The sequence below is a fragment of the Sprattus sprattus genome (assembly GCF_963457725.1).
Source record: "Sprattus sprattus genome assembly, chromosome: 3".
NCBI classification, from domain to species: Eukaryota; Metazoa; Chordata; class Actinopteri; order Clupeiformes; family Clupeidae; genus Sprattus; species Sprattus sprattus.
In genome coordinates, this window is record NC_137922.1 from 48,706,613 (window position 1) to 48,719,413 (window position 12,801).

The following is a 12,801-nucleotide window of genomic DNA, read 5'->3' on the forward strand; positions in this document are numbered from 1 at the left end:
CATTAGGTTTACATAAAAGAACATATAACATTAATAAACATCATGAACAATAACATAAAAGAGATGCATGGGACGATAGCAAGGCGCCCAAAAGCCGTTAAGCATTAATGGAGTTTTGGGAGATGAGACCGCAGTATTTCGTGTCCATGGAGATACAGGTAGGATGTTTACCTGGTCTGAGTTTGACTACACACTCCGGACGAGAATTCATCGCAGAATCGACCTGGATGTGTTGCAGACTTGGGCGTGCATGTGTACTCCCCTAGTCCTGTTCTGTAATCCAGCCCCGGTTGTAGAGGGACAAACATGCTTACCTGTCTTGCTAACAAACGACAGTGGTACGCGAGGTAGTGATGTCGTTCAGTAATCAGAAGGTTGCTAGTTCAATTCCCTGTCAAAGTGTCCTTGAGCAAGACACTGAACCCCTAATTGCTCCTGATGTGCAGTGTGCCATCAGTGTAAATGTAAAAATGTATGTGTATAAATCCTTGTAAGTCGCTTTGGATAAAAGCGTCTGCTAAATGACTAAATGTAAATGTAACAATCCTCATGTTTCTCTCACGTAGGGTCCTCCTGGTCGGATTGGTCCCTCTGGCATCACAGGGATGCGGGGACAGAACGGTTTGAATGGGATTAGGGGTTTCCCAGGAAATAATGGTCCTTCTGGAAAACAGGTAATAGCCATGTGTATATTACAACATACGAGTGGAGACTAGCAAGATTTTTCTAATGGAATAGGGGGTAATAGCAAGGTGTATATTACAACATACGAGTGGAGACTAGCAAGATTTTTCTAATGGAATAGGGGGTAATAGCAAGGTGTACATTACAACATATGTGTGGAGACTAGCAAGATTTTTTCTAATGGAATAGGGGGTAATAGCAAGGTGTATATTACAACATATGTGTGGAGACTTTGGAGGTTTGGAAATGTACTCATGTGAAAGCAAGCCAATCCAACCCACTACTACTGCTACTCCTACTGGTTCTACTGCTACAACAATAATAATTATTACAATAAAAATATCATTGTCTATGTTGTTATTCTTCTAGGGAGAAACTGGTCCTGCCGGGCCCATTGGCAACCCAGGGGACGCAGGTTTAGACGGACAGGGAGGACTTCCTGGACCACCTGGTCCCCCTGGACGTGCTGGTCCTGATGTAAGAGAAACTGGCATTTTGAAGTACAGTCTAGCAATTGTTACGTTTTCCCAAGCATCTGCCGTTCAAATGATTGGGGCCGCACTTTGCCCAGGTCTGATCTAAACGGAGGAAGAGTATGCGCTTGCCTCATAGTTACTAATAGATTTGTTGTAGTTTTCTGAAGTTTTCTCCTCATGTGAGTACATTGGGAAAGCAGTCAAGAAGAGGTGTGTATAAACACATTAAGAATGTGTGTGTGTGTGTGTGTGTGTGAGAGAGAGAGAGAGAGGGTGAGATTTGAATACTGAAGAGTAATTCTTACAGCTAACCTCTTGACCTTCAACCCCCTCTGCAGGGTAAACCTGGTCCAGAGGGTCTAGATGGACGAGATGGGCCATCAGGCCGAAGGGTAATCTCACATCCTTCCCTTGTTCACTTACATTCACCGTCAGCCTGTCCTCCCACCTTTCCCACCCTTTTCTTTCTTTCCTTCTCCCGGAGCAGCCGTACGTAGATGGGTCCCCCTTATGATACTGTGTTCTACTCAAGATGTCTTCCTGTTAAAAGGAAGTTTTCAATTGCTACTGCTGCTTGTCTGCTTGTTCAAGCAGGTTAAATTCAAGCACTGGGTTCTGTAAAGCACCTTGAGACGACCTTGTTTATGTTGTCGTTTATTGTTAATGACTCTATAGACATAAAACTAAACATAAAATTGACAGTAAAAAAGAATGACATTACACATACAATTTAACTGAATTACACATTCTGAATAACACAACTGACAATAGAAATACATTTATGTAATCCTTTCACATCACCCAACTCAATTTTTTTCCTTTTCCCCCAACTGTAGGGCGAGCGTGGTGGGCCCGGTTCCCGGGGACCCAATGGCCACCCGGGCCAGCAAGGTGTCTCTGGCCCCGATGGACCCCTGGGCAAGCCAGGCGACAGTGGAGACATTGTATGTTATTAGTGACTGTGTGTCTGTGTATGTGTGTGTGTGTGTGTGTGTGTGTGTGTGTCTGTATGTCAGTCTGTGTATGTGGGTGCCTGTATGTCAGTCTGTGTATGTGTGTGTGTGTGTGTTTGTGTGTGTGTGCCTGTATGTCAGTCTGTATGTGTGTGTCTGTATATCAGTCTGTGTATGTGTGTGTATGTGTGTGTGTGTGTTTGGCTGATACTGACTGAAGTAAATTGCTAATAGATGTCAGGCAATCAGTAGCAGAATAGCATAATTGGCAGCTTAGACCGCTACCATCACTACATTCAACAAAATGATACAATTTCTGCATCAAGCGTGGGTGGTCCCAAGGACACAAAAGTATGGGGAACATTTATTTTTTGTATTTATGTATTTATTTTCCCCCTCTGGAAGTGTCTGAAAGGCTCAAAGGCAGTGACAAATAATTAAGATGATCTCTGAAGACACCCTGGTTTTGACAGACTCTTAAGTGAATATTTTGTTATTGTCTGCGCTCGTTGTTTGTCTCCGTAGGGTCCTCCAGGCAAACCAGGTTCCGATGGGCCAGCTGGGAAAACCGGAGGCATGGTGCGTTCTGATTTTCTAGAAAGTTTCCAGTATTTTCATAACACTGAAAATACTCAGTGATGTCTTGCACACCTGTGTATAGAAAACACAAAGACCTTTACGTTTCTTCAAATACAGTCACGTGTTCATTTAGCAGAAGCTTTCATACAAAGTAACATACAGTAATCCAAACATACACTGACGTTAGGTATAGGTTCACACTAGGACACTTACATACTTTATTTAGTCTTGAAAAGGCTCCTAATTTACCCTTAACGTTTTGTTCCTCAATTGTTAAGTCGCTTTGGATAAAAGCTTCTGCCAAATGAATAAATGGCAATGTGTAGTATCGGTTGATAAACCTGAGAGCGCCCCCTGCAGGGTCCCAGAGGTGGTCCGGGGCAGAAGGGTGATCGCGGAGGGCCAGGCCGGAGAGGCATCAAGGGACACCGAGGACGCCCAGGCTCACCCGGCCTTATGGGGCCCCCTGTAAGGACTAGTGTATACTTAAGATGACGAGTGTACTGTATACTTAAGATGACAAGTGTATACTTAAGATGACAAATGTATACTTAAGATGACGAATGTATACTTAAGATGACGAGTGTATACTTAAGATGACGAATGTATACTTAAGATGACGAGTGTATATTTAATAACTGCAAGCCATCAGTGATATGCTCCTAGTGTATACTTAAGATGACTGCATGCTTTGTGTACCTACTTACAGCAACAGCATGCGTTTAGTATCTACTTTTTCATAGCAATGTGCTTTTAGTATCTACCTTAGATGACAGGATGTTTTTTCATAGTGGCATTAAAATAACAAGCATTTAATAACTACTTTAAATGGCAGCATGCCTTCAGTTACCTCTTGACAATATGACTATGGCATCTATCTACTTTGCCGTAATTGGCCGTTTGTCTTCAGAAACCATACTACTATATATAAATATATGAAGTTATGACAGTAGCATTTTAGTTTATTTAGTATTTAGTTTAAATGACAGAATTCTTTGGTAGTGGTGTAAACATTCCTTCAGTATCGTCCTACACAGTTATGATAATAATAATAATAATAATAATACATCAAACGTATATAGCGCTTTTCAAAGTTTTCAAAGACACTTTACAAGTAATACTATTATCCTGTGGATAATTAGAAATGCGTACATGAGCATTTACATACACTCACATAAAAACAAAACGCAAACGTTGTGGCTTCCATTTTAGTGCTGTGAGCATGGAGTGCATTGTGAACTTAAGGACAGGGAAGGTCTGGTGTACATGTACATTGCCTCTGTATCCTGGGAGAAGACTCTCACTCTTTGATTCTCCTTGGCAGGGCGATCGTGGAGCTGTAGGACCCAACGGCCAAGCTGGCCCTGGAGGACTCAGAGTAATGCCATGAATGAATATGTTCCCATGACACCCACATACCCTGTGTCATGTTCACCTGACAACCACATAGCCTGTGTCTGAATATGTTCTCATGACACCCACATACCCTGTGTCTGAATAAGTTCCCATGACACCCACATACCCTGTGTCTAAATACGTTCCTATGACACCCACATACCCAGTGTCTGAATATGCCTTCTTGAATACTGTGCTGGAGCGATACTTTTCAGTATGCTCAACCACAGCACTTCACTCGAACCCTGAATCATAAGATCAACATGTTACGATAAGCTGAGCAGTGCCAGACATGTTTCCATGTTATGTGTTCTGTGTCTGAATAGGACCTCTTGAATACTGTGTCAGTTCAGCATGCCCAACCAAACCATATGCAGCTCAGACATAGAAGCCTCCACGGGCTTAAAAGGGTCTGTCATGAAAAGCTGAACAGTAGCTGGAAATCCCTGGGTAACGTTTGAAGAAACAGTACAGATGTTTTATACAGTAGAAACAGTAGAGTTGGCGTACACACTGAGGAATAATTACAGTTGGTGTATACAGTAGAAACAGTAGAGTTGGTGTAAACAGTAGAAACAGGAGAGTTGGTATACACTGGGGAAAGAGTAGAGTTAGTATACAGTAGAAACAGTACAGTTAGTGTATACAGTAGAAAAAGTGGAGGTGGTGTATAAAGTCAAAACTGTCGAGTTGGTGTACAGTGAGGAAACAGTAGAGTTGGTTTGTTCTGAAGAAACAGTAGAGTTGGTGTACACTGAAGAAAAACAGAGCAGGCTTGTCTGTAGTTGTATAAAACTAACTTGGATGCGTTCCCATGTGCTTTTGTCAGGGTGTTCCAGGAAAGCCGGGGCGAGATGGGCTTCATGCCATCGACGGTCTGACTGGACCCATCGGCCCACCTGGACCACGTGGTACCAATGGGGAACGGGGACTTCCTGTAAGACTCAACATCAAGATTTTATGTGTTCACAAACACACACATCACACACACACACCAAGGGTTCTATGTAGAATGTGTAAATATAAATATATAGTACGCCTAGTACGTCAAATTTGGGACATCCCACTAGGAAAGTGGGAGTTTTTTGAGAGCTCTGGGAAGATGATTTTTATGTCACTTTACATGGCAACATTTCTGAAAAAAATTTAGGCCGCCTTGTTCTGCGCAGCCCAGATAACGACTGGCCATAGTTTCATTGAATTGAGCAACCATCCATTTCAAACTAATGACTGGGCTTTAGCCATACCAACCATCCATTCGAACTAGTTATAGCTCATTCAATTCAATGAAACTGTTGGCAACGTTCTGAGGAGCCGTAATATAAATGTACTCTACTGTTGTATATATCTGTCATTCTGCGCAATTCTGACACAGAATTAGACATACAGCCCTTATATGTATGTGTAATTATATGAATCCCATGATGCTTTAACATATATTTATGTATATACATACTGTACATACATATATATATATATTTACATGTATATATATATATATATATATATATATATATGTGCGTTGTGTGTGTAATTCAGACAAACTGCAGGAAAGAGAGAGAAATAAATCAGTAGTGATGTAATGGTCTTTCAACCAGGGACCCGATGGCCCACCCGGACCTCCAGGCCCTCCCGGGATCACAATCGATGACCGTGCCCGGCCCTCGCCCTACAAAGGGCGCCCTATCCCCCAACCACACAAAGGACCTTCCAGCCCTGGGCCCGACTACTTTGACTACGATCAGGGCAGAGGCTACGACCAGGACAGAGGAGGCTACTTCCGTGCCGACGGTACAGGACCTGGAACTGAGGAGGAGAGGGAGCGCGGCGAGCGGGTGGAGGCCAGGCTGAAGACGCTGAGTCAGGAGGTGGAGAGCCTGAGGAGCCCCGACGGAACCCAGCAGGACCCCGCCCGCATGTGCCACGACCTCAGGATGTGCCACCCCGACTGGAAGAGCGGTGCGACCCCTACTCCCTCACACTTAACCTTCAACATCTGACCCGTGTTCCTGATGCTCAACTAGTAGATCTAGTGGTAGGGAAAGGTGCCACCAACACCTAGGTTAACTGATGGAGTACGGTGCTAACACCTAGGTTAGCTGATGGAGTACGGTGCTAACACCAGGTCAGCTGATGGAGTACGGTGCTAACACCTAGGTTAGCTGATGGAGTATGGTGCTAACACCAAAGTCAGCTGATGGAGTATGGTGCTAACAACCTTAGCTGCTTAGTAGTATTGTTATCCATACTGATACAAATATGTATCTGCGCTATTCTGTAATTTTGTCACTTTGAATGAAAGCATCTGGTGAATGACGTAATGTAAATGTCATGTAAATTCAAGAGTAATCATGACGGAGCAAAACCACATTGATCTGGACATGATGACAGAAACTATGAAATCCAAACAGGCCTTGACCTTAAATAGCTTAATCTTTTGACAAAAGGGTCTGCCAAATACCTTAAACTCAAACTTAACTTAAACTAAAATATATATACAGCCGCGGAAAAAATTAAGAGACCACTTCAAAATTATCAGTTTCTCTGGTTTTACTATTTATTGGTATGTGTTAAAGTAAAATGTACATTTTAGTTTTATTCTATAACCTACTGGCAACATTCCTACCAAATTTCAAATAAAAATATTGTCATTTAGATAATTTATTTGCAGAAAAATGACAATTGGTCAAAATAGCAAAAATGATGCAGTGTCTTCAGATCTCGAATAATGCAAAGAAAACAAGCTCATATTCATTTTTAAACTACACAATACTAATGCTTACACTTAGGAAGAGTTCAGAAATCAATATTTGGTGGAATAACCTTGATTTAAAATCACAACTTTCATGTGTCTTGGCATGCTCTCCACCAGTCTTTCACATTGCCGTTGGGTGACTTTATGCTACTCCTGGCGCAAGAATTCTAGCAGCTCGGCTTCTTTTCATGGCTTGTGACCATCCACCTTCCTCTTGATCACATTTCAGAGGTTTTTTATGGGATTCAGGTCTCGAAATTGGGCTGGCCATGACAGGGTCCTGATCTGGTGGTACTCCATCCACACCTTTACTGGCCTGGCTGTGTGGCATGGAGCATTGCCCTGCTGAAAAAAACACTTCTCAGAGTTGGGGAACATTGTCAGAGCAAAAGGAAGCAAGTTTTTCTTCCGGGACAACGTTGTACTTTGCCTGGCTGAGGTTTGTAAAAGACCATAAGGATTGAAAAAGCGGACTGGAGGTTCCTCTAAGTTCGTCTTCTCTGATGAGTCCGATTTCACAGTAGGTGCAAGACTCTCTGGCTTGTAGGCCTCTCCAGGTCTCCGTCTAACCATCAGACGACCATGTGTTGGGCAAAGCTGAAAATTGGACTCATCAGAGAAGACGAACTAGAAGACCCTCCAGTCCGCTTTTTTCAATCCTTATGGTCTTTTACAAACCTCAGCCAGGCAAAGTACAACGTTGTCCCGGAAGAAAAACTTGCTTACTTTACCTCTGACAATGTTCCCCAACTCTGAGAAATGTTTTTTCCAGCAGGGCAATGCTCCATGCCACACAGCCAGGCCAGTAAAGGTGTGGATGGAGTACCACCAGATCAGGACCCTGTCATGGCCAGCCCAATTTCGAGACCTGAATCCCATAAAAAACCTCTGAAATGTGATCAAGAGGAAGATGGATGGTCACAAGCCATGAAAAGAAGCCGAGCTGCTTGAATTCTTGCGCCAGGAGAAGCATAAAGTCACCCAACGGCAATGTGAAAGACTGGTGGAGAGCATGCCAAGACACATGAAAGTTGTGATTTTAAATCAAGGTTATTCCACCAAATATTGATTTCTGAACTCTTCCTAAGTGTAAGCATTAGTATTGTGTAGTTTAAAAATGAATATGAGCTTGTTTTCTTTGCATTATTCGAGATCTGAAGACACTGCATCATTTTTGCTATTTTGACCAATTGTCATTTTTCTGCAAATAAATGATCTAAATGACAATATTTTTATTTGAAATTTGGTAGGAATGTTGCCAGTAGGTTATAGAATAAAACAAAAATGTACATTTTACTTTAACACTTACCAATAAATAGTAAAACCAGAGAAACTGATAATTTTGAAGTGGTCTCTTAATTTTTTCCGCGGCTGTATATAATCAATAAACATACCTGACCAGACCTGGTCTTAATCACAGAAATCATTACATAACTGTTAAATAAATGGGATTCATTTCTAAACTGTGTGGTACATCTATAGTAACAAGTGAGGGGCCAAGGAAGTTGGACAATTGTATTCTACTTTGAATTCCAAAGGGCTCATTTGTAGCCATGGTGCATTCCCAGTTATGGTCTCTTAGACTCTAGTCTCTTTCCCCTGGTCCAGGTGTTTGTTCCCAGTGATGGTCTCTTAGACTCCAGCCTCTTTCCCCTGGTCAAGGTGCTTATTTCCAGTGATAATATGAAATTTGGTAGAAATGTTGTCAGTAGTTTATAGAATAAAACTAAAATGTTAATTTTACTTTAACTCATACCAATATACAGTAAAACCAGAGAAACTGATCATTTTGAAGTGGTCTCTTCAACTCAGTCTCTTTCCCCGGGTCCAGGTGTTTACTGGGTCGACCCTAACCAGGGCACTCCGGATGACGCCATCAAGGTCTTCTGCAACATGGAGACCGGAGAGACCTGCGTCTACCCAACCGTGGCCACTGTGCCTCAGAAGAACTGGTACACCAGCAAGAACAAGCACAAGAAGCACGTCTGGTTCAGCCACTCCATGTCTGGAGGTTTCCAGGTGTGGAATCATGTGTGTCTGCGTGCGTGTGTGTGTCTTTGTATCCGTCAGTGGGTGTGTATGCTTTGTATCTGTGTGTGTGTGTCTTTTATGTGTGTGTCTGTGTGTGTGTGTGTGTGTGTGTGTGTGTGTGTGTGTGTGTTTGTGTAGATTGTGTAAGATGATGCAAAGACATAAAGAGATGAATATTTTTTAAAACATAAAAATGTACAAAATTCACAAAATATTGATCTTCATCTCTTCTCTCTCTCTTCTCTTCTCTCTCTCTCTCTCTCTCTCTCTCGCTCTCTCTCTCTTTCTGTAACCTTTGACCTCCCTGAGCACAGTTCCAGTATGGCAGCCCGTCAGCTGACCCTGACGACATAGATGTCCAGTTCTCCTTCATGCGCTTGATGTCCACCGAGGCGTCCCAGAACCTCACCTACCACTGCAAGAACAGCATCGCCTACATGGACCAGGCCTCTGGCAACCTGAAGAAGGCCCTCCTGCTGCGGGGATCCAACGACATTGTGATCAGAGCCGAGGGCAACAGCCGCTTCACCTACAGCGTCAGCGAGGATGGCTGCATGGTCAGTGGCCCTTTTCTCTCTCTCTCTCTCTCTTTCCCTATCTTTCTCTCTGTATCTCACCCTCTCTCCCTCTCTCCCTCTCTCTCACTCTCTTTCCCCTTTCTCCCTCTCTCTCTCTCTTTCCCTCTCTCTTTCACTCTCTCCCTCTCTCTCTCTCCTACCCTCTCTTTTTCTCTGACTCTCTCTCTCCCTATCTCACATTCAACCATCTTCTGACATATTAACCAGCAACGTAATGTCTCTCCATCTATACAGGCTCACACTGACATGTGGGGTAAGAGTGTCATCGCCTACAAGACAACGAAAACATCTCGCCTGCCCATCACTGACATCGCTCCTATGGACGTTGGTGCTTCAGATCAGGAATTTGGTGTGGAAGTCGGCCCAGTGTGCTTCTTGTAGAAATAAAACAAAACACAGAATCTGGACTTTGTGGGGGGAAATATTTTTCTAACAGTCATGTGTTTGTTCAGTGGCAATACAATAACTCACTTGTTTTGTGCTTTTCTAATTCTGGGGAGGCATCAATCAAGACTGACTTTTTTTTTTTTTTTTAACCCAACCATTCATCTGTACATGTCATACCCTGGAAGCAGAGAATATATCTGTAATGAAACAATGGTGCTTTAATTTTCAAAATAAAGCTATGTGGAAAGATTCCAATAAAAAATACAGCGATTGGGGTTTGTTTATCATTTTTAATCCTTGCCTCTCTCACAGGGCCATAGCGCCGAAGAATAGTATTGGAACACAAAACTCTGAATGCAATGACTCTCTTGTTAAAAAAAAACAATAAATTACTTTTGGAATTAAAGGAATGCTAGGGACGAAGACATCTGCTAAAAGGTCATAATTTCAAGCCATGCTGGATTTAATCTATTTCAGATAACCAGATACTTAAAGGGTTCTTATGGCTTTTAACAAGTGAGCTAACTTGCCAAAAGCCAATAGACCTAAACTAGTCTGTAAAAAATGTAAAACATAATTCAAACATTATCAAACGTCCCACATCAAGCCTTTCATCGCTCACTCCAGGTCTGGAAACAATTGAGAAGTTTAATATAATATAATAATACAATATATTAAATGTTATAATTTCATTTAATATCACTTCTCCTTAGGGCCCCATGTGTAGAACTAGAAAAGGACCAACACAGAAAAGACACAGAAAAACACATTTTGGCAATGTCATTGGCATTATGTCACAACGTAAGCACTTTGTAGTAAAAAAGCACCATGCCTACAACATTGGGGAAGGAGGGAGAGAGAAAGAGAGAGAGAGAGGAGGTCATACCCCTACACTCTCTTCTCTGGAAAAAGTATTTTTTTTGCTAAGGATTTCTTTCACATGGGGCTTGGCATACCTCCAGTTGTCAATTCGATGAAGGTTTGAGCAACACAAACATGGAGCATAATACTATATTATTATAGACACATGGAGCATAATACTATATTATTATAGAAACATGGAGCATAACACTATATTATTACAGACTGATAGAGATGGCCTGTTCCCTACTGAGTACACTGCCAGATAAGGCTTGGGTGGGTGCCTGGATGGGCATATGTGTAAGGTGTGTGTGTGTGTGTTTTGAGCGTGTGTGTGGGTGTTTGTTGTGAGTGTGAGTGTGTGTGTGTGTTTTCGGGGGGGGGGGGGGGTTGGATGGGCATGTGTGTTACGTGTGAGTGTGTGTCAGTGATGCGCGGGCTGACCCGAAGTCAGTGGGCGCCTGCGGGCATCTGCAGTCACCCGCAGTTGCGGGCCATCGAAAAATATTTTTAATGATATTCGGGTTGCAATCGGTCGGGTCGTTTGTCGTTTGAGATAAACATAAAAAAAATAACTTGTAATTCAAACAGAAGACATAATTTTAAAATTAAATACATACACTTTACTGGCTGAATAACTTCCGCGGAGATGACGTACGTGGTCAGAAGTACAGTAGGTATGGAGGCGGCAAGAGAGAAGGTCAAGTTGGGAGAGTGGAAGCTCCGCAAATATACCAACAGAAAAAGCAAGGTTTGGGACTCATTCGCCGAGATCATCAAAGATGATGAACAAAGTGCAGGCTTTGTCATGTGCACCTCGTGTGAAGCAATGTATGCATTTGAATGCCGAATGCCGGCAAAGCCAGTTTGTCAACATAAACGTATAGCCTACAAGCAATGCCATCTTACAATTTAAACACCTTAAAATAAATGCAGGTATGTGAGTAAGGTCAGCTGTGCGTTGCCAATAACGCTAGGATGTTCAGTAAGACCACTGGCTACTTTTTTTTTAAAGCGGGTCGGGAAGCGGGTCGGGTCAATTATTTTTTATAAATATTTGTTGCGGTCGAGTTAACGAGCGGGCTAGGGAAACAAGCGGTCGGTTGCAGGTTGTTTTTTCGTCGACCCGCGCATCACTGGTGTGTGTGTGTGTTTTGAGTCTTTGTGTGTGTTTGGTGTGAGTGTGTGTGTGTGTGTGTATGTTTTTAGGGGGGGGGGGGATGCATGGAAGGGCATGGGTTCATCCGTCACTCTTGGTCTGGAGACTCCATGTCACAGGGTTCATCGGCGTCACAGGGTTCATCGGCGTCACAGGGCTCATCGGCGTCACACCTGCTGTATGCTGGGATGTCTTCATAGAGATCAGCGTGTTCAATATCCAGCCCCTGACGTCAAAGATCAAGACAGAGAGACATGGCATCTTAATAACAGCAGACATGCATGCAAAGAGAATGAATAATAACTATGGCCCAGTTTTATTTGAATTTGTCATTTTCAAAAACCATTTTATACAAATTGTATTGATTTGATACGAATGACCCCATTGTGTTCACATTCTTTGAGTTCCTATAATGTACTACAGCTATGGCTTGTCAGTACCTGGGTTTCAGTCCAAATCACCCGCATCTTTTATGCACATTTTTGAAAAAAATCAGAAGACTACTGCTATTGTGTGGAATGAAAGCTTTCTGAAGACCACTGCTATTGGGTGGAATGAAAGCTTTCTGAAGACCACTGCTATTGGGTGGAATGAAAGCTTTCTGAAGACCACTGCTATTGGGTGGAATGAAAGCTTTCTGAAGACCACTGCTATTGTGTGGAATGAAAGCCTTCTGAAGACTACTGCTATTGGGTGGAATGAAAGCTTTCTGAAGACTACTGCTATTGGGTGGAATGAAAGCTTTCTGAAGACCACTGCTATTTTGTGGAATGAAAGCTTTCTGAAGACCACTGCTATTGGGTGGAATGAAAGCTTTCTGAAGACCACTGCTATTGGGTGGAATGAAAGCTTTCTGAAGACCACTGCTATTGTGTGGAATGAAAGCCTTCTGAAGACTTCTGCTATTGGGTGGAATGAAAGCTTTCTGAAGACTACTGCTATT

General features: G+C 42.6%; 1 protein-coding gene across 1 annotated transcript in view; it reads right to left on the reverse strand.

Annotated features, from left to right (window-relative positions):
• Nucleotides 1–11,946: 11,946 nt before the first annotated feature.
• Nucleotides 11,947–12,801, reverse strand: part of cd79b (CD79b molecule, immunoglobulin-associated beta) — a gene marked incomplete at both ends in the record, with an annotated part of 6,820 nt that continues 5,965 nt past the window's right edge. The window contains one exon of the mRNA XM_080835314.1: nt 11,947–12,084. Coding sequence (XP_080691440.1) covers nt 11,947–12,084 — 138 coding nt within the window. The remainder of the gene's footprint in view (nt 12,085–12,801) is intronic.